General features: G+C 39.7%; 1 protein-coding gene across 1 annotated transcript in view; it reads left to right on the top strand.

Moving 5' to 3' along the window:
* Window positions 1-9,409: 9,409 nt before the first annotated feature.
* galnt14 (UDP-N-acetyl-alpha-D-galactosamine:polypeptide N-acetylgalactosaminyltransferase 14 (GalNAc-T14)) overlaps window positions 9,410-23,804 on the top strand; it is a 182,689-nt gene continuing 168,294 nt past the window's right edge. The window contains exon 1 of the mRNA XM_062437652.1: window positions 9,410-9,748. Coding sequence (XP_062293636.1) covers window positions 9,593-9,748 — 156 coding nt within the window. The 5' untranslated portion in view covers window positions 9,410-9,592. The remainder of the gene's footprint in view (window positions 9,749-23,804) is intronic.

Consider the following 23,804-nt stretch of genomic DNA (forward strand, 5'->3'; position numbering starts at 1 on the left):
CACCCCCCCTTCACCCACACCCAAGTCTTCAGAGGAGAGGAAGGACGCCCCCAGAGACAGATCCAGATCCAGTCAGTCGTACATTGTGCACAGTTCCACAGTATCTCGCCACGGTTTTCCTCCTCTTTGCTCACGCTCCTTTCTTTTCTTTACATTTTTTTTTTTTTGTCAGTACAGGAAATTACAGAAGATGAACTGTTGTAGCGTTGGGCTGAACTGATCTGTTTGGATTCTCATTCGACAGCAAGTTTTAGTTTTATTTGTGTTTTTTTTCTTCATTTTTCTCGGTCGCGGATGAGGGGTCCAGCTCTATCCCACGACCACTCCTCAGGTCGTCATCAAGGGGGTTGGAGTATCAAACCTGTAACCTCGCCTTCCTCTTTTCTTTTTTCTTTTTACCAACGTTCAGGTCCATGCTCCGTACATGGTACCAGCGACTGTGTATTTGTGCAGGTTTGAGCGTGTCACTTGATCATGTGAGGCAGTCCAAGGATGCTGTCATGGTTTGATTTATTTTTATTTTTATTTTTTCTCCCCCCTGTGTGGCCGTCATGGTGATCAGCTCTGTTTTTACTGCTTAACCACGGTGTCATGGAGGACAATACAGCCAATCCCTGCCTCTGCTCACACGGACTGTTGACGAAAAAAATGAAAATACAAATAAATATTGAAAAAAGGAAAAGAAACTCCACACTAATGGACTAGAGTCACTCAGATAAATCCTCTGTGTAGCAGATCCTCTTCTCCCTCTCTCCCCTCCCCCTTTTCAATATACTGAGTGGTACTGTTGTTCTTGATACATTAAGGGGAATACGACTGAATTTTTTGTATTCAAATGAAGAGTTGTTCGCCAAAACGCAGTGTATTCACTTAAGGAAAAACAAACACCCGAAGTTCATCACTGAGTATCTCGAGAGTCGATCAGTCAAGAGTGCTAATTTTGTCTCCCGAGTACCTAAATTGCCTACTACCCTTTAAATAGATATATAATTTATTTCTTATTTTGTGTTTTGTGGGGGTAGAATTAGGTGTCATTCTTTTTCTTCAGATTGGGGATATCTGTTTGGAACATAATACCTTTTTAAATATTATATAATTTCTTTAGATTTTTTTTATTTTACATTGATTGTTGCCCAGGGTGTAATGCTGGTGAGCTTTCACTTAATCTTTAGAGAAAAGGTTGGTTCCACAGTTTGAATCTGTGAGGTCGTTTCAGGCTGAGAAATTAAACAAAAGCTGGTTAACTTTAAAAAACAATGTTAGTGAAATAAAAGCAGCCACCATCTGAATATTGTTAAGTTTTAGGATGTGGCTGCACTCTCAACTTGTCACCTCTGCAGGTAACTGACTTGTTTTTTGAGTTTTAACAGTGGGAAGTCTTTTGAGAAGCTGATTCTGGTCCTTATTCTTCTATGTGCGTAAATTTAGCCATATTACAATTAATAAACCTTATTTTCATAAAATATCAAACATGATCTTAAGACTTCCAGCAATATAAATATATATGTATATATTTTTCCGAGGTTGTTCATTTGTCGACATCACAGATTCAAACTGTCGCAGCTCTCCAGAGTCTCACGATGCCTCAGCTGGTTTTGGCTGCAGAAATAACATGTGAATTCTCAAATTGAGTGGTTTTCCCTTTTTCCTCATTAGTTTTTTGTTTTGTTTTGTTTTGTCATTATTTGACATTGTTTCAGATCTTGCTCTTAATCAGCCTACACAGTCTGACTGCTTGGACTTTGTGCTGTGCATATTGTTCAGTTACACACCTCTCTTCCTTCTACTCCTAAAAGTGGTATTCCACCAAAATTAACTTTTTGTTTGTGACGTTGCAAAAAGCTGAAAAATGTTTTATTTTCTTTATTTGGGCATTTTAGCACACAATGTAGGTGCGTAAAAATGATAAGTTGTGAATTGTTTAATACAAGTTTGGGAAACTATAAAATTCAGCATTACTGGAAATGTAATTTAATGATGCCGAATTGTATATTATTGTTTTTCCCATCTGGTGAACTAAGCTGAAGGTTTCCTTAAATCACAGGAAAAACAAAGTATCTTTTTTAAAATTGTATTATTTTGCAAAATAACTACAGAAAGGTTGATTCAGGTGGAGTGCACTTTTAATCAGACACCACTGAACTATGCTAATCCTCATGCACAAGTTATTGTTTCTCCCCCCCTTCACCTCCTCCCACCTCCCATCTTCTCCAGTGAGAACACAGCGAAGGATAAAGGGAGTCTGGAGCAATGTCTCGGCTGGTTCTTATTTTGATATTTTGAGAGAAAAAAAAAGAAATCCTGTTCCTTTTTGAGTGCTAATGAGAAATTGAAGTAATGGAATATCTTTCTGTACCTTTTAAAGAAAAAATTATTTAACCTTATATCAGTTTGAGTTACTTACACCCTAGCATAGAGTGGCATATTTAGTTATATGTATAAAAAAGCAAGAACATAATTCTGTCCTATTTCTCCTTAATTTTATCGTGTTCCATTTTCTGCTGAGGAAAATAAACTGGATTAGAGGATGTGGTGTGTGTTTATATGTGTGTTTCTTATTACTATAAAATAAACCATGAACAGAATGCCATCCATCAGAGTTTGCCTATTAATGATAATAATAATGCCTATTCATTATTTTATTGAACAACTACATTTATTTTTTTGTTTCTCTCTGGTCGTGTTGTTAGAGTTGAACGAATTTTGAAATTAAAACACTTGTATAATATTTGATGTGTGATTATGTTTATATGATAGTTAATTTATCTGTTTGGCTGCTGAAAAAGGAAGATATTCAATAACAAGGATAAACTTTCTGGGTAGATTTTCCAAAATGAAACGTCAACCATAAATATCATTTGATTTGCTCTTGAGGAATTTGGTTACCACTGAAATGTGATTGAAAAAATTGCAGAATTGTTCTTAAAACTATTAATTTCCTTTTAAAATATAGGACCAATTAAAATGTGATATCTAGATAGCCTATTGGTTGGACTAGTAATTAGTAAATAAATGTCACTCAATATAGAATATTAAAAAATATATATTTAGGGAAAGTTGTCATGAATACATCGTTATAGTATTAAGGATAAATAAACCCAATCTGTTAGTAAATTATTTTTATTTTTGGAATGAATACCATGAGAATATGGTCAAAAGGACTAGAACAAGCTAGTGAGTTGAGCTTGTTTTGTGACTGTTTTCTCTGGGGTTTTTTGTCAAGAATTAATTAAAAGTGAGGTTCAATACAGGACTCTCAGTATAGATGGGAAGATTTAAGAGGTGCTCAAGAGATTCACAGCAATAAGGAACCCAAACTGCTGAAGAAGACAAGTCAAAATACTCAGAAGAAGGAGGGAGTGGACTTGAGTTGAGATTGTTTTGTGAGTTGCTGTTACTAAGGGCAACAGTAAACTCAATCTCATTGGCTACGGCTACGGCAGTGGGCGGGGCCAAATAGCGGGTTTTGATTAGTTAATTGGCTAACGGGACTGCTGCTGCTGCTCCAGAAGTTTCTACTAAAGTAGTCTGGTACTTATTATTACGTTATAGTTACCGTTGAGGTCAGCCGTTATCGTTACCGTTGAGGTCAGCCGGTAAGTTACCGCATTGAGGTCAGCCTTTATAGTTACCGTGTTCAGCCGTTATCGTTACTGTTGAAGTCAACCGGTAAGTTACCGTTGAGTTCAGCCGTTATTGTTACCGTTGAGGTCAGCCGGTAAGTTACCGTTAAGGTCAACCGTTATAGTTACCGTTGAGGTCAGTCGGTAAGTTACCGTACAGGTCAACCGTTACAATTACCGTCGAGGTCAGCCGTTATCGATACCGTTGAGGTCAGCCGGTAAGTTACCGTACAGGTCAACCGTTATAGTTAACGTTGAGTTCAACCGTTATAGTTACCGTCGAGGACAGTCACTAGTAATGATGCTAACTAGCAAACCTTTATGTTATGAACTGATAGTGTAAGTACTCTCAGTGGTAGCCTACTCCTTTAGTTTTTAATATAAGTTAGCTGAGGTGTAGAAACTAAACTCTTCAGTGAAATGTAAAGTTAATACTAACACAGGAGAGGCTACTTAGTGATTTATTAGTTTAACAGTTACAGTTAGTGGTCTTAAAAAGGCAAATAAACAAATGACTGGACCTCAGCAGGGATCAGTTGATTAATCCATTAGTTGATCAACAGAAAATTAAGCGACAAACGTTTTGGTAAATAAATAATCTTTTTAGTCATTTTATAGACAAAATGCCAAAATATTCAGTGATTGCAGCTTTGTAAAGGTGAAGCTTTTTGTCATACATGATAGAAAACTGAATATCTTTAGATTTTTAATTGGACAAAACAGATTGTATGAAGATGTGTTTTTGAGATTTAAGAAATTATACCAGACCCTTTTCTCTATTTTCTGACATATTATACACAAAATAATTAATTGAGAAAATAACAGATAGGTTATCTGATATTATGACTAATTGTTACTTGCAGCCCTAGTTAATTCAAACATACTCATACTATATATCTTTTAATGTAACTATTTCATCATATTCATCAGGCACAAATTGATCAAAGGTGATTTAATACAAGTTTTTTTTCTTATTGATAAACAGGTAAAAATGTGCCAACAACTGATAACTGTTAATGGGCCTGTTTTTAATTTATTTCTAGGATTAGAGTAATGATATGTAATGGGGTTTTTTTTAGACTTTTTTCCTAGCCTATTTCCTTGTTCTTACTCAGGGTTCCTCTGCAGGAAGCTTCCCCACCAGATTGTCTTCAGCGCTGAATACAAACCGAGAAAGAGAGAGAGAGAGAAAGAGAGAGATAGAGAGGGAATCAGACTGAAAGAGGAAGCTGCAGACTTCACATAGGACAGGACGGTAGGTTGTTTCTATTAGCTGCTAAACTGACAGCACCAAGACTAAAACAATAGTACAGTTTGACTTCATAATTATCAGGACTCAGCTGAACTCCAGATGTCACTATTCTCTGTGTGAGAGCTGATGGGGCTCTGAAAGCTCTAATATACGTTATATTTTCCTGCATTATAATCCAGTAGATGGTTCTGTGTGCCTCTAGAGTCAGGTGCTGCTTCAATTCTGAAGGTTAATTTTTTAAATTTTATTTATGCTTTTGAATCAATCATCAGTCACAAAATCTCCCAGGCTGTTATTTTAGGAATCAACGACTACATTATAAATCGGAAATGTACCGGCCATAATATCTTAGCTGATATTAGCTGACTGCTTATAGCTGTGGTGGAGATTTGGTTCCCCCCCTCCAGTCCACATGTTGAAGTGTTCAAAATACTGGACCCCAAATTGTGTGTGTGAATGTGTGAATGTGGCTTGTAGTGGAAAAGCACTTTGAGTGGTCAAAAGGCTTGGGAGGTGCTATTCAGTACAGTTTGATTACCCTGTTGGCCAAAAAGTATCTACAAACAATCTTCATTTCATATTTTTTTCCAGCATAGAGCTTCAACAGCTGTAAAAATGTCCTGCTCGCTTCATATCTTGGTCATGATTCTTAAAAAGAAAGAAGTATTGGTTTTGAACATGACATATTGGTCTGGCTACACATTGTTCAGGTCAGCAGGTCAGATAATCTCATTAGGAACACACTGGTCTAGTTGTCCTGGTGACTGAGAGGAGACAGTTTCCTATAACATGAAGCTAATTTAGGGCTGCAACTATTGCTACAATTTTCATTATCAGTTAATCTGAGTTGATTATTTTCTCAATTCATTGATCAGTTGTTTGGTCCATAAAGTGTCTGAAAATAGTGAGAAATGTCACTCTGATCACTGTTCTTGAAGCCCAAAATGATGTTCTGTAATGTCTTGTTTTATTCACAACCCAAAAATATTCAGTTTACTGTCACAGAGGACTAAAGACACCAGAAAATATTCAGTTTACTGTCACAGAGGACTAAAGACACCAGAAAATATTCAGTTTACTGTCACAGAGGACTAAAGACACCAGAAATATTCAAATGTTTTACATTAAAATGACTCAAAACAATAATCGATTTTCTAATTGATTTATCATTACAGCTCTAAAAACTTGTCGGCATAGTGTGTGTGTGTGTGAGTGTGTGTTTGAGAGTGATTGAGTGAGTGAGTGAGTGAGTGTGTGTGTGTGTGTGTGTATTTTGTAATATCAGCTTTCTGTTCTTGGGTCTTTACAACAGTGCAGTTTAAACATATCATGTTTTAAAGACCACAACATTACAACGTGCGCACACACACACACACACACACACACACACACACACACACACACACACACACACACACACACACACACACACACACACACACACACACACACACACACAATCTTACTGTTCACCAGGAGAAGATGAAGCAGAGTTACTCTGTTCAAACACTAGATGGCGCACTAAGACAGTAAAGACATGGTTTCTCTGGCAGTCGATCCCTTTCTCACTCAGTAAGGATCATTTTTTTTATGTTTTGTTTTTTTAATAACATTAAGATGGACTCATGTGCACAGTGATGTGTCTGATTTACTGAAATAAAATAAGACACTTTTCTTCTTGTTGACTTGTCTGTTCATGTGACAGTCCATGATCCCCTCTCCCGTCTTCTCTACTCTATTTTCATTTAACTTCATTCTTGCACTCATCTTCATCTACTTTTGTCACTTTTTTCGTACTTTTCTTGCTTTGCTTCCCCTCTCCACTCTTTTTCCTCTCTTCTCTTGCTGTATTTTGATCTGCTTCTCTCCTTTTCTCGCTGCTCTTCCTCTTTAATAGTATTTTCTTTGCTTTTGTATCTTCTTGTCACTTCTAGTTTGTGTCTTATTTCATGTTTTCTTCTCTCTTTAGTTTAGTTTTTTAGTTTAGTTCATTTTCTCCCTGTTTTCCTTTTCACTTTAATGTAAGCTGGAACACATTCACACAACATACAGCTGATATGCTGCGTTATCATATGTTAGTGCCGTCTGTGAGGACTGAGCCTTTTTCAGAGTTAATTACTAAGTGAAGAGTCAGCTTCTTTTTGATGGAGAGAAGCTTCTCTGTATTATCAGCTGTGAGCCTGTTTCTGTTTTCATCTACAATATGTGACACTGAGCTAAACATCCTTTCACTGTCCACATTACTGCATGCTGACATCTGGGCCAGAGGGGGAATCTGCACCTTGTTAACCCCCCCCAGTCCTGCAGTGGTCTCTCCAACGTGTGTCTCTAGCTGAATGGCTGCACTGCTCTGTGATGTTGATGCTTAATCTGCTGTCTCATCAGACATACTGTCCAGACTGCTCCTGGGCTTTGTGTAGCTTTCTGGCAGGTGGTTCCCCCCAGATCCCTCCTGCTTGTCTGCCTCTCGTCCAGACGCCTTCTGCAGCTGCCGCATCACCGTCTGTTCAACCTGTTTGAGAAAAAACATCTTCATGCAGCTCACGTTCCCCTCATTGTTCTGATGCCATGGTCTTCGTCTGTTTCTTTGGTGACAGGTCACTGAAGCACTGTCACAGCAGATCTGACATCAAAGCATCAAAGGAGCTCACTTTTTACTCTTAAAAATGGAGCCAGAACAGATATAGTCATTTCCAGAAGTGTCCTCTGGTGAGCGCTGGAGGTGCTGAGTGTCTTCCAGGTGGGAGTACGCTAAGGCCAAATGTTTAAAATGTCCTATTTCACATCTGACTGCCACCGCATCAGCTACGCTTCTCCTAAAGCCTAAACACCCTTGTTAACAGCCAGCTGGACGGTGTCTGAGACTTGCAGCACGATAAGGGAGTCCAGCATCACTCATGGCCTCGATCATGATTTTGGCATTGTCCCGGAGCTCCACCTCAATCATCAAACAGGACTGTTACGGCTTGGCTAGTGTCCGAACTCTGAAACTGCTTTGCTTTGAGGATGGCTCTCTGGGGAGTAAAATCCTCATCAATCCGCTGTGCAGTTAAACTGATGAGAGACATTAGGCTGACACTGCTAGTCTAAATATCAGCAGTGAATTTACATCCCTGAAATGTTCCTGCAACAGGCTGCTGATGCGCTGATGTGAAATCTCATACTTCAGCTCCAGGACACTGAGAAGACGACAACGAAATAACTGACAACAGCTGGTCATCAGGAGCAGTGTAGTAGGAGCTTCTGTTATTTTTACCACCTCTCCTCTTGACATTTAAGCAGAGCATAGTTTGCAGTCTGCTCTACTTTTGTCGTCATGGCTTAATACTAAAATATCTCCAGACTGCTGACGTTGCTTTTACTTTGCCTACCTGCTCAACTGACGACAAGTTAACATTTTGTGCGGCTGTGATTCAGGACGTAGATCTAGATATTTCATAAGATCAGAGGTTTGATCCCCGGCTCCTCCGGTCTGCATGTAAGAGTGTGAATGATGGCATGTAGTATAAAGCGCTTTGAGTGATCAGAAAACTAGAAAGGAGCTATATAAATACAGTCTGTTCACTATTTAACGTCACACTGCAATAAGTTTACATACATGATCACAGTGTTGGACTGATCTGCTTCATCCTTCTGCGCTTGATTCAGTTTTATTTAAGTTTATACTACTGTGATTGTGCAATGTTCCCTTTAACTAGTGTGTAAATACCTACACTATATAACACCCTCAAATAATACACAATGGATCACATGTAAATCTCAACCAGCTGCTGACTGAATCTGTCAATGTATTACAATTGTGATTAAGAGTGAAACATATTAAGATATTTCAGTTCTGGCAGTGTTACTGAGTGAAATGCGATTGAAAATGTAATAATTAATATTAAATATAATATAAATGTAATGTTAAAAATCGTCCGTGGCTCTGGGTGTTCTGGGCTTATCCCCGGATCTCATCTGCTAAATCCACTCCTGGTGTCCCATATCTTGATTTGCAGCTCAATATTGAATGGAGTATTTAGTGTCTGTAATACAGGGAGGAGTCTTTTCTCACTTCTCTCTGAGATTTTTTCATTTTTCTCTCTTCTATTCTCGTCTATTCTATTCTTTTTTTCTATTCTATTCTCTTCTTTTCTACTCTCTTCTATTCTATTATCTTCTATTCGTTTCTCTTCTCTTCTCTTCTACTCTCTTCTCTTCTCTTCTTTTCTATTCTATTCTCTTCTTTTCTATTCTCTTCTTTTCTATTCTCTTCTACTTCGGTGTAGTAGTTGGGTGTCGGCAGGTGGAGCTCCATGCTCTCCCATTCAAACCTTCAGGAGGGTCCAGGACTCCCTCAGTGACACACACACACACACACACACGCACACACACACACACACACACACACACACACACACACACACACACACACACACACACACACACACACACACACACACAGATTCACACACACTCACACACGCGGCTGTCAGGCGTGTCAGAGTAGCGCTCGAGCTTCTGTGAGTTGAGACAGAGCGCGAGAGAAGAGCGCGCGCTGTGTATAGTCCGCGTTGTACCGTCACCGGGACCGGGACCGGACAGACTAGTGTGTGTGTGTGTGTGAGTGTTACCGCGGCTGCTCGGCGTGTTTTCTTTTTGTTTTTCTCGCTTCTATAAAAATGGGATTCTGACATCAGCCGGGCTGCGGGCGCCGCCGGCTCCTCCTGACCGGAAAATGAAGCGTCTCTGTCGGAGGCTGGCGGTGGCCGTGGCGGTGCTGGTGTGGCTGGGAGCGCTGGTTTACCTGCTGGTGCTGAGCCGGAGGAAGCTACCGGAGCTCGGTACCGGGGCAGTAGCGGGAGTAGCGGGAGGAGGAGAAGCGTACAACCAGGTGAAGTAAAAGATATAAGCACCTCTCCTGCTGTGAATGCTGTGCGTGTGTCCATAAGATCAATGACTGTGATATCACTGTGTGTGTGGAGTTCACAATAGTCACTTGTCCGATAGTATCCCTCTAATACAAGCAATATCCTGACTTAAAGTGCTCCGATAATGACTTTATAGTGGCAGCATTGGTTGTTTTATAGCAGCCCTGTAGAGAGTTTTTCTGATATCTGTGTATTCTCACAAACATCAATGATATTTTTTGAATCACTTGAATAAAAAGAGGAAGAATTCATGAGTTGTAGTTTGACCAGGTGCAACTAGGGTGGATTAGGATAATGTGGGACAACTAGACTCCTGTGCATTTATCACTTTTTCTATTCAGTTATTCTAAAGCTATAACTAGTATAATGCACACTGTGTAAGTTATATTGTTTAACATTACACGTCAACATACAGGCTGCTATTTTTTTTTAACCTTTCTGATGAGAAAGTTGTGGCAGATAAAGCTGCTTTGTATAAATCAAAGTATTTCTAAGCCTAGAAAATAGTGTCCCACATTACAAAATCTACCAATTCTGAAACGATTTGACACAAGAAGCATTAATATATGTGCCATTTCCCTTTTGAGTACAATATCTAAAACTGTCTTCTGATTTAACATGGAAAAATCTAAGGGATTTCATAGGGATATTAGGTGTTGATATAATGTATTGGATTCATATGTTGAAAAAGTCAGAATTGCAAAAAGTATCCCACCTTACCCTAATCCACCCTAATTGGCACTAATAATAAGTTTGAAATGATTTCAGGGTTTCCTATATTTAGTTTTTTATTCATGTTGAAGGTGAAGTCGCTGCAGTTCAGTGTAGAAACTTAAGCTCATAATCTTCTCCTGAAATGTGGAGGAATTAAGGTAAGAAGTCTCAGAAAATTCAAACACCAAATTTAAATATAACCAAAAGTACCAAATCCTAAGAACTTAAGTCGAGTTGTGAGTAAATGGAGTTAGTTATTTTCTCCCTCTGGACTTTGTTATGTGAGCTCTAAGTGTAGACTCAAGAAAATCTGTCTTAATGTTAATCTTATTTGCTGTTATAGCATGCCAGTAATAGTACAATTAAATCCCACATTACTCAGATCTGTAGATAATGACTCAATTTATTTTATATTTCCTGTGATAATACCGTAACAGTTTTCCTATAATACCCCAATAATGTCCTCATACATTAACTAAAGTGGCTCTGATCATTGTATAAATTCATTATCAGATTTTTGTGGTTCCTTTGACGATAATTAGGTTAATTTTCAGCTTAATGTCTGTGCCCGGCGTGCACTGCAGGATGTCTGTAACGCATAAGACCCACAGCGTGTTAACTGTGGCTGGTGGGCTAAGTTGTATTGATCCCGCCTCTCTTACCTTGTTTTATTGACACACTACAAGCCCACACATATAAAACTAGAAATATATCAGCCTTCATACTCAAGAAACACAGACATAGAATGTACAAATCTGATTAATTAGCATGACCAGTATATTGTAAGTGAGTTCTTGTAAAGAGTCAGTGTGATCTTACATTGACAGTATACCGATATGTTGTACTCGAATCACTCGGCACTACAGGCTAAATCCACTCAGTTCAATGTAGTTTAAAGACATGAATTCAATGAATATTTACAAGGGATTGAGATAAAAGATTTTAGGATGAGAGGCTGTTATATCTGTGCGTTTGTTGTGTGAGGACTGCTGCGTATTCAGCTCCTCCGACACATGCCGAGACTCAGCAGTCTGTGTCAAAGTGACAAGTTTTTATGTAGAAAACAACAAAAACACATTAAAGAGCTGCGGCAAAGCTTTAAATCTATGAATAATCTTAACTCACAAGATGATGCTGTGACCCTCTGACCTTTCTGTAGCTTGTAATGCAGGTGATGCAGGGACTGAAGCTCACTCAAGTGTTGTTCTCTGTCACATAAATGAGTAAAATGTAAATGCACATCAGTTGCAGAATGAAAGCTTTCAGAAAGGAGCGAGTAAACAGAATGAACACACATTAATACGAGACCACCTGCGGCCAAAATCATGTGCTGTAACAAATATGTGTATTAAGATGTGAGCGCAGAGCTGAGGTTAAATTCTACTGATCAAATGTATCAGTTGATGCTTGTTTGAAGAAGAACTTCCTAATATATGCAAAGAGCTGTTTCATATTTGTGAGAAATAGAGAATCCAGTCTGTACGAGTGTCATTATTACATGTCAGCGAAGCTCTTAAGACGTCAAGAATTCCTGAAGAAAAAAGCCACACTTTGGTTCGCCTTAATTTTCTATGAGTAGGAGGTGTTTTCAAACGCTGGATAATTCAGGCATTGAAGCTTAATCTTCTGTTGCTCTCATTGTAAGTTGACCTGGATAAGATCCTCAGCTAAATGCCTCAAATATGAAATTTGAAATGTAATTAAACTACTTGAGTCGGAGCGGCAGAAACAGCTGCAACCACTTAGACGATCAGGAGAAGAAGTAGAGGAAGAAGAAGAAGAAGAAAAAAGAAAGAAAGAAAGACAGTGGTTTCTTGTGTGGAATTGTTCGCTGAGGTGTGAGCCTTACAAGCTAATGAGAGAATCTTTGTTCATTCAGCAGGATAGTCTGTGTGTGTGTGTGTGTGTGTGTGTGTGTGTGTGTGTGTGTGTGTGTGTGTTCTCCAGTCAGGACACACATGATGTAACACACCTCGGCTAATACTCGTGCCGGATACACACTTGCCAACTTAATCCTACAGTTTTTCTCAGCCAGTGTAAAACTGAGAGATCTGTCAGCAGGTGCAGACCGCCCAGTATCATCATTAACGCACACACACACACACACACACACACACACACACACACACACACACACACACACACACACACACACACACACACACACACACACACACACACACACACACACACACTGCTCATATCATCATGAAAAAGAACATGAATGGATTCCTCTCTGGTGCAGTGATATATTATTAAAATACCAGTTTAAAAGGAAGCGATACAGTCTTAATTCATTTAAACCAAAACTAAAACATTTCTTTGGAAAACAAGGAACACTGTTGGAAAGTAATAAAACAGTCCAGTAATCCAGTCTGGATAGACACATGGAGTCTGGTGGTTGACCTGTTGTGAGAACAGCTGACTGCTGCTCATCATCCGGCCTCTTTCGGACCAAACTGAGCATCCTCTGTTTGTTTTTGCTCTGTTTACCATCTGAAGAACTGTGAAGATCTGGTGAGCCGGACAGATTAACAGAATAATAAGTGATGTCTTTGTTTGAGACGTGATTCTAGACAACAACACAGAATGATCTCGCTGCTTTCAGTAATTTATTGCTGCGACTTTTGACTTTATAGCTGTGATGTTGGAAAGTAGGAGTCCTGCAGAGGCCAGAAAAGATGGAACATGTCAGAGAGGCAGATGGATCAACAACCTGCTGAGCGATTTCTTGTTTATTTTTTCTGTTTTAGTATGCAACCGGAAATTCTCTTTTAACACCAGTTTGGAAGTCTACTTCATAATACTGATACTACTGACAGCCAGAGCTCACTCTGTGTCAATGTATGCTGTTTTTTCAGTTTTGTGTTTGAGTCCACTCTGGCAGTTCTTGGCTCATCATTAACCCTTACATGCTGTTCAGGGTCAAATTTCACCCATTTTAACAGTTGAGAGCTGTAAAAAACATACAACAGAATAGAATAGGAGAGAGAAAAAACATCAAACACATTTGTGTTGAATATGCAAATGTCTAAATTTGACCTGCATTCATAATAAAAGTCAAAAATCAGCATTAAAACATGTTGTTGTATTCATCATGTTTTATAAAATGTTCACCTGGACCATAAAATAGTGATTATGAATGTTATTTTTTCTATAAGTAAAGAGAATTTATCAATTTGAATTGGTGCAGAGACTAATTATGAGTCAGAATATGAATAGTATGTGAGGGTTAAATCTACCGCTGGGACATTTGGGAGGTGGGGCAGAAACCATGTCAGATAAAACTCCTGAGTATACCTAAAACGATTGCTGGAAAAGTCCCTTTATCCCTTGGGTTTTAAAAATAGTGCAGGAGCTTCTGTAAGTCTAATCATTTCTACATGGTGGTGAAGCTAAGACAGACACAGGCACATGTTCCCGTGATTACACACACTTGCATGTAATCAGATGTTGTTTACATGGGCTCTTACCCTCATTACTGGCCTAATTACAATATAATCACATTATTAATGTGCATGTAAATGTAACGTGTGGTTGTGTTGGGCAGCCTGCAGGTGAGAGTCTGCAGAAGTGAGTACATCTTAAACAGGTTGGAGCTCATACACCTCCAGTGGTTAAAAAACTATCAGCAGGTAGTCTCCACATCTTATACTGCTATAAAAATACTCCTCTTCAGCTGTGTGTGTGTGTGTGTGTGTGTGTGTGTGTGTGTGTGTGTGTGTGTGTGTGTGTGTGTGTGTGTGTGTGTGTGTGAGAGAGCCAGCACTGGGGATGTGTGTTAGTTTTGTCAGCAGTACTCATGGCACGGTGCGCTATTCAGATGCTAATGCAGAATTCCCATTCCTCACAGGATTAGCCTGCACTCCTGTTTACCTAGCACGACTACTTCCTGTACACGCTATGGTACACACACACACACACACACACACACACACACACACACACACACACACACACACACACACACACACACACACACACACACACACACACACACACACACACACACACACACACACACTATGAAATGTTTATATGCATGATCACACCCTCATCTGCATGTGCACACAAGATTTCTTGCAAAGAGACTGAAACACACACACACATACACACACACACACACACACACACACACACACACACACACACACACACACACACACACACACACACTGAGAGAGCCTTTGAAGCAGCGTGCTTGGAGTGTGCCTGTGTCCTCAGGCAGGTTGGCAGGGGGTCTTTATGGAGTTTGTGCCTTCAGAAGTCCAAACATGAGAGGAAACAATCTGTTGGTTCATTGAATACTGAAGGACAGTCTGCCACCTCTCTCTCTCTCTTTCTCTCTTTCTTTCTTTCTCTCTCTCTCTCTCTCTCTCTCTCTCTCTCTCTCTCTCTCTCTCTCTCTCTCTCTCTCTCTCTCTCTCTCTCTCTCTCTCTCTCTCTCTCTCTCTCTCTCTCTCTCTCTCTCTATCAGGGCAGATGTTAGATCAGGATTCAGGCAGGATGCTCTGTACGATGAACCAGACGGTGAAACAACCGGATGTCGTGCAATTAAAGGAATTCCAGTTAGTTTCTGGACGTTTGCCTTTAAGCTCAGAGACAGCGTGGTCAGTAAAACTACTCTTGTGTGTCTCAGCAGATTTTTTAAAACACTGTTGCTTCATGAACTGTAACACTTGACACCGTTAAACTCAGCAGCTGAATGTTGTCATGATCAGTAATGCTTCATAGTTACATGCGTGTCACTGACTCAAAACTCCAAATGAATTTAAATAGACAACGTTTGGAGCTGTTGGAGTTTTGAAGGGATTGTCTGGAGTGTAGCATTGAAACATTTGTTTGTTTAAATATATTTGTGGTTTGGAGTCAGTCTGCACACGTTACTGAGATCTGAGTCACATGGGACTATTGAACTTATCAAGTACATTACAAATATACAATATACAAGAATATTGAACATGATATTTGACTATATACACAGTGATACTGTGTTAAGCCTTAACTTCACACATGTGGTCACAACTTGCCAGCGGGGTCAGCTGATGGCTTTTACTGTGTGTTAGATGGTTATTCATTGAGAATGTGCAGTAAATAGTAACGTAGAGAGCATGTAAACATTATTGTTGTTGTAGTCTTTTGTCTCGTAGTCGAATCAGAGCGGTTTTATTTGATTACTAGTTTATTGCTCTGATTGTGTTTTTTTCAGAGAGGAGAGGTGTAAAGATTTTATCTTGGTGTGTGTTTATTAAATGAGGCTGACTTTACTTTTGTTTGTATCTTATAATTTTTTTAGTGGTTCAGTTACGAAGGGAGAAGATTAATAAGCTGGAAATAATCAGACATGACAGTAAAGAATGTATCAGTATCTGTGTGTAGTCGTGCCATAATGTGACGGAGAGATAAAGGACAGAGAGGAGATGGAGAGATCAGACTCCTCCTGTCTGTTCATGCAGTACAGCTCCTGCTACATCCTCTCATCATGTCTTATATCGACTACTGCAGCTCCTTACTGGTGTATGTTCAAATCTCTGAACATCTGGTCTTCAACCAGCCTGAAACAGCACATCACTCTGCTGTTCATAACCCTGAACAGCTCCTGCCTTCCTGAGCTCCACCTCGTCCCAGTCACTACGCTCTGCTAATGAAAGGTGTCTGAGAACCACAACAGGGCCTGAAGTCACTAACCAGACTCTCAACTACAACTCTGTTTGATCTGCAGACTTCTTCTCGATTTTTAAGAGAAGTCTAAATATCCACATCTTTTATGAACACCTCCACAGCTGACGTATGTGTATCTTATCTATACAAGCGGCCAAAATGAGTTTCCTCTGGAGAGTGTCTGTAGAGATGGGGTTAAGAGTTCAGACACCTGGAGCTGCTGCTCCTTCACATCAAGAGGAGCCAGCTGAGGTGGTTTGGGCACCTGGTCAGGATCCTCCTGGACGCCCCCCTCTGGAGATGTTCTGGGCACATCAGACTGAGAGGAGACCTCGGGGCAGACCCAGAACACGCTGGAGGGATTATAGACCTCTGCTGGCCCAGGAGGAGCTGGTGGATGTTGCTGGGGAGAACGATGTCTGGGTTTCATTGCAAGTCTAATGCCACCGTGATCTGACCCCAGATAAGAGGCAGAAAATGGATGGATGGCTGGATGGATATATACGTTATCCGTCTCTCTGCTCGTCTGTTGGCACCTGCGTCCTATCAAACCCGGACTGAGCTTTATGTCTCATTTGTTTGTTCTCTCTCTCATCGAGCTCGTTGCTTGTTGTATTAACTCTCATGTGTTTGTAGTTTGGATAAAAGTGTCGGCCAAATGAACGTGTAACATTGTAATTGCAAAGTATCGACTTCAGTTCAGGTTCAGGCTGAAACACTGTGGGAGCTGCCGGCCTCAGGCTCCGATCAATCACGCTCAGGCTACAGTTTCAGACCAGTGCAGGTACTGTACATTAGTGTCATTTTCCAACTTAAACAAGACAGAAAAACAGTGTCAGCTGTTTTAAAATTAAGTTATTTAGTCTGAAGCTGGTTGACAGACAGGTGAAAATGAAAATGTCTCACGCTGTCCGTTCTTCTCTTCCTTCCCTGTATGATTTCCAGCTTGTGTGAGATGATGTGATGACAAGAGATCAAATATCAGAAAGAGTCACAGCATGAACAAACAAAATAAAGCGAGTGTATTCTTTTCTTTTCTCATTTAAAAAAACAAAACAGTAAACCATTTTTCTAACTCGCGTATCTTTATTTTGTAACTTTCTTTGCAACAGAACCTCTATTTCCATTTTTTACTTTCTCTCTCTCAGTTTCTCTCTTTCTCTTCTCGAGGAAACAAGATCGATGCTCCAATCACTGTGCTCGCCTCGTGTATCACAACGCCCAATCGCTCCACAATGGCACACACACACACACACACACACACACACACACACACACACACACACACACACACACACACACACACACACACACACACACAATACCCTGCACCACACACACACACACACACACACACACACACACACACACACACACACACACACACACACACACACACACACACACACACACACACATTGCACGTACACAGTTGAAATTATTCATTTCCCCATCATATGAAATGCAGTTATTGTTCCTTTCTCCTTCTCTCTTCCTATCAGGAGGTATTCACATGGACAAGAGGAGAGGGAAATGAGTTTTCAGAGCAGCTATAACCAGCTCCCAGGGAGGGAATAATAATAATGTTTTATATGAGGCTCTCAGAACAGCGGGGCCCACAGGTTGGCTAACTAGACTGGCCTCTGGCACCAGGGGCCTCATTTGTGAAGCACTCTTACCGCCGAGGGGGAAACGAACCTGTCAGTGGTTCAACAGCTACACCGGCTGATAAATCACAAAAGTCACAGCCGGAGTGCATCGATTTGGAGAAAAGCAAAAAAAAAAATTAGCATTCACTTTCAGTAATTTAACAGCTGAATTTGAATCAATGTTGCGTGTTTGTTTTCTTGTGATAATCAGTCCAGCCTTTTTAAACATATAAAAAGCTTATATTCACTTAAGTTTGAGTGGACTATGACAAATGGTACTAAATGGTGATCTGATTAATAAAATGTGCAGCTGAGCACATTAAGAAATACATTATTCAAACATTTAATTTGTGACAGAAAATGTAATTATTTCACTCTCCCACTAAACCTAATACTGGATTCTTATATTTCATCTCCTAACATTTTAGTTTTGTGTTAAATCATTAATTCTTTACCACTAGATTACCATTTTAGATCTATTAGGACAATGAGGGGGGTGGCATCAACTTTTGCATGTATCAGCTGTTGTTGTACCTGTAGTACTGTTGTGTTTGTTATTTGTATTTATATGAAATGAGTCCATGATACCGATTCATACTGTCTCATACTGGTAACTCAACAGATGTAAAACCACCTCCAGAAATCAGACTCAAGGCAAAGATAATGAGTTTATTGTAAAGTAGCTGTAGGAAATGTTGACTTTAGTCTGGAAGTCAACAAGAACTGACTCCACGCTTCATAAAAAATAGTCAGGGAATCATTGAAATAACATCATAATTAAATAAACAAAAACTCTACCTATAAATGTGAGTTTTGAAGGGGTGAACAGACCCTGGCTCTCCTCAATAACACATGAGCTCCCATGAAAACATGATTGGTGAAATTTTGGGGTGTCTCTAAAATACTAACAATATACTATATATCACTCAGTCTGCACACCCAATCGACAGTATTTATTTCTCTGTTATGTGGTAGTCTGCATACAGTGAGGCCAAAAACAAAGTCCAAGACAGTTGACACTGAAGACCAGAGCATAAATGTTAATGACAGCTGCTGATGTTACACCTGGAGTAACAGCTCAACAGACTATAGTACATCACTCTGCAGAGTATACTGTGCACTGATTGGCTATCAGGCTTTACAACAATAACATCAGTAGATAGTCACAGGGCTCTGCAATAACTGTCTCACATCGTCATTTCTCCTCAAAGTTTTTAAGTTGCTTTTTAATCTGCTCTTACCTTCGTTTTTTAACCTCAAGGTCTTTGTATGTTCTTATTTATTTATATATGTGTCTGTATGAGCTACTGGATACCTGAATAAAGTATCTATCTATTTATCGTTCTATCTAACGTTCTGTCGTTCTATCTATCGTTCTGTTGTTCTGTCTATCTATCGTTCTGTCTATTTATCTATTATTCTAGCATTCTATCTATCATTCTGTCTATTTATCTATCATTCTATCGTTCTATCTATCGTGAGGTTTGTTTTTCATACCCGTGTGGAGGTTTTATGTGTTCATTAATTGATAATCATATGTAGCCTACACTCAGTGCCCTCCCATCCCCCCCAGAACAATGTGAGCTCCCCCTAAAGATAAGTGACAGTATGTTCCCACTCAGTACTGTGAGAGGGTGAACTCCCTCTGTTCAGGGAGACAGCCTGACTCTCTAATCAGTGTTTTGTCCTTCATGCATGAACACAATCGACTTATGGTCTGATTTTCTTCAATTCTTCACCTTTGGGTTGCCGAGAAATCATCCTCTCACTGGAGCACCCAGTGAAAACATGGGGGAGGGGGAAACAGCCGGGGTTCAAACCCACAACCTTTATGCTGTGAGGCACCCAGGATTTTCCTGCTATGATGTGTCAAAAAACTGAGAAAGAGGCATTCAGACTGTTTCAGCTGTCCTTGTTTTCTTGCAAGGTTGGATGAAAGTGCCAAATAATGCATCAGAGAAATGGTGAATGTATCCGTCTAGCCTCCATTCATGTGGCATAATTTTGGTAATAACTGTAAAACTGTGTATCGTGAGTATATCCATCCTGCTGAGGGAACAAACATGGCATCCTTTACTCACATCCTGCAGTGACTTTCTAAACTAGTTCACCTGGTAAACACATTTTAGTCACATGATACTTAACGAGCAGCAACTGAACGCAGCAGGAGTTTCATTTTGTAATTTCTGTCTTCAGTTTTGTCAGATCTATCAAGATGATTTACCTGAAGCTGATTGTTTCTGTTAGCAGTCTGCAGCATCAGTCGGAAGCAGCCGATGCTCTGGAGGTCAGAGGTCAAATATTACCAGACAGTACAGTAGACAGAGGTTAATGCTGGGAATGGTGGAGAGGTGCTCGACGAGGAAATGAGAGATGAATAAGTGAGTCGCTTTTTGACCCCGACTGCAGTGATTTCATGTTTTGCTCCTCTGTGGCTTTCAGCTAAATGAACAGTCGCTCTGATATTACACACAGACGGGCAATTTGCAATCACTGTGCGGCTGCCGCATTAAGAAGCACGCTTCTCACAAAAGCTCCAGAAAGTGTGTTTTGCATTTTTCCCCCTCTCCCCTCCCTCCTCATCCCTTCCTCCTTTTTTATAAATGATTCACACGATTCAGAAAGAAACAGCAAGAATCAGCATAAGTAGGATTTTTTAAAGTTGAAGATGCGGCATAATCAAGCATCTTTGACTGCAAAATTATCCAAGTATACTATGTGTCTGTGTGTGTGTGTGTGTATGTCTCTCTCATACATGTACACACACACACACACACGCACACACACACGTACTGATGAACATAAACACAGGCATGGAGAAGCTAGTTTCAGGGACGTTGTCATTCAGACAGAGTCAATAAATCATAACTGTGCATGTGTTTAAATTACATTCATATGTACATATTTCTGTTATGCTATAATGATATGAGTGTCAGCTTGTGAGTGTGTGCTACAAATACACACACACACACACACACACACACACACACACACACACACACACACACACACAGACACACACACACACACACACACACACACATCGTCTCTGTGTGTAAATGATAAACATTCAATGCAAATAGACTCTCAGTGACAAGACATGCACCACTCTGTCACGCTACACAGCACATGACTTTTTACGGTGTGTGTACGTGAGGGACGGTATGTTACTATGAATTTAAAGAACCAGGTTACAGTCGGCTGTCCAGAGTGGAAAGAAAAACTGTCTCATAATCAAGTTCAGGAATTTAAGATAAAACCTCCAAATCTGCTGGAGGTTTTGCAGGAAAAATGAGAAGCTGTGCTCATCAGAAAAACGACAGTGAGTAAAAAAAAACTGTGTTTATGTCTTTATGACAGGCGACTTCTTCGGGTCGTGTGTATCAGGGTTGTATTGATCAGTCCTGATTCTGATACCTGGGCTTTGGGTATCAGCTGATACTGAGTACTGATCTCATACCAGTGTTTAATCAATAAGCTGTATGTCTCACTGTGTGGAAGAGACTGGGATCATTCTTTATGTTTAAGACAACATCAGGCTTGACTTAAACATCACTTTCCTATAACAAATAAATACATAGATATAAACGTACTGAATTGTTATTTATTAAAATAATGGTATCCAATACCAGATTGGCCCATTGTCGCTGATACTTGAGTCAATATCAGACCGATATGTGATATCAGTATTGGTATCGGTACATGTGTGAATAATGACAGGAAGCATTGACCTCTTAACCATGAAGTTGACTTTGTTTTCCAAACCTTTTCTTTTTTAGTTGCCTAAACTTAACACGACCCGATACTGGACTTTTGGGGCTGATGCCAATATTAAGGAGTAAAAAAAATGTGATATCAATATACCTGCCCTACAGTGTTTTTGTTAAACAATAAACTAGGGCTGGGCGATTATGGCAAAAATCTAAATCACGATAAATTGAACTTTTAACCTTGATTACGATGAATGAACGATTATCTCCATCCTTGATGAACTATTATTTATTTTCACAGTTTCTTTAGTTTTGTATTTTACACTGCTGCCCTCACACACAGGAGGATCTTTAGGGAGTGAAAATAATGATGTTTTAAGGTGTGACGCTGTGGTTAATGTCTAGTTTACTTGATTAGAACTATGTAAAGATCATGGTTTGGGCTAAAATGATCACTGGAGACACGTTTTCAAATTCCTTAAAGATATGCAACCTTTACTGTCATGGCAACAGTGAACACCACGATTAATTGACATGAGCAAGATTAAGTCGATTAGAGTTTCTAAATGTCGGTTTCGATTATTTTTCGATTAATTGCCCAGCCCTACAATAAACTTTATTGTATGAAATGACATCAGTACACTGAAACAGTAAACTACGCTGGGAATTGAATCATTATAAATAACAATCATTTAAAAAAAAAAACACAGAACAAGAAAACATGTGCGTATATATTAAAGTCAAATTAAGAAAGAATCAAATATAGATAACATGCTGCTTACATAAATATCAGCACATATCAGACAACATATATGCCAATACTGATATATCTGTAATAGGCCAATATCTCTTGACCGATATATCAGTTGGGCTGTAGTTGCTATGGTTACCTGCAGTTTAATATACCTTGCTCACAGATTTAGGATGATAGTGAAACTGAGTAAAGCGATGTTTGAGGTGTCCTGAGTATCAGAGTTTATCTGTTCCTCCACAATCTGATAGAAACATTCAAACATTCAAACACACAGTTTAGTTCATTGTGACTAAAATCACTCATTTATTTGATTAATTTGATACCACAGAAAATGAGTTCTGCCTCACAAACAGTAGTAAACATGAGCATTTTATACTGGACCAGATTTTAAGGAGGATGCTGCTGACTGGGTATTGTATAATTTGGCTGTATGGCTGCAGGTCTCTGTGAGTACAACACATCATGGCTTTAGTGAGCAAGAGGATTCAGGGCCAGTTGGAAGTTCTGTTAGCTGCTTTGTGTTGACTGCTCCTTTTGGTAACTTCACTGTATGAGGTTGAGGTGTTAGGTCTGAGCTAGTAGGAGAGATGTGAGATTCTTAAGCTGACATAGAAACATAGTAGAGCCACAGACAGACGTTAGAGAGAGTTACCTGTAAAATCTGACCGACTTTCTGAATTTTAATGCAGAATTGATCAGATCTGCAGTTCTGTGTTGAGCCAATGAAGCCAAAAACTCTTCCTGACCTTTGATCCAGTTTTCTGTATCAGTTTATCTTTACACACCTAGACCTGAGGATCTGAATGCACACCTTACAAGCCAATCAGAAACAAATATCCTCAGGTGTAAAACAAAATTATCACATATTGGAGTTTGGAGGGAAATAACTGATTACTGACCTGCTGCATGTAAACACCTTCACATGATATCCTGCCTTAAACCTCAACTCCTGGATGTAGTCAAAGAGAGGAAAGGCCTGTGTGTGTGTGTGTGTGTGTGGGGGGTAAAGTGTGTGAATAGGGATGTCATTGTCTAAAGCCATTTGTATGAGTCCTAGAGTGTGTGTGTGTGTGTGTGTGTGTGTTGTGCGTGTTTGTGAGCGTGCTTGCTGGTGTGAAAATTGTAATTCTCACCTTGATGCATGTAGGATTGAGCCATCAATCTAGTTTATAGAGAGCGCAGGGTAAAATGAGGATAAAGGGAGCGGGGGAGAAAGATAACAGGGGGAGAGAGAGAGAGGGAAAGAGGAGGGAGGGTGGGGGGAAACCAGAGAGGGAAGTCAAAAACTGAGAGAAAAAGAAAAGAGCATAAAGAAGGAACAAGATGTAGAAACAGGAGAGGAGAGAGCCAAAAGAAAGGGAGGAAAACGGATAGACGGGCATGGACGAAAAACAAACAAACAGCAGTGACAGAAAAAGGAGGACAGGAAGGTAGAGAGAAAGAGGGAAACTGGGATTGAGAGAGAGAGAGCAAGAGAGAGAGAAGGAAAATAAAAGATGGCAAAGAATAGAGGAAGCACAAAGGAGTGTGA

This window comes from Scomber scombrus, chromosome 17, assembly GCF_963691925.1.
Source record: "Scomber scombrus chromosome 17, fScoSco1.1, whole genome shotgun sequence".
Classification (NCBI taxonomy): domain Eukaryota; kingdom Metazoa; phylum Chordata; class Actinopteri; order Scombriformes; family Scombridae; genus Scomber; species Scomber scombrus.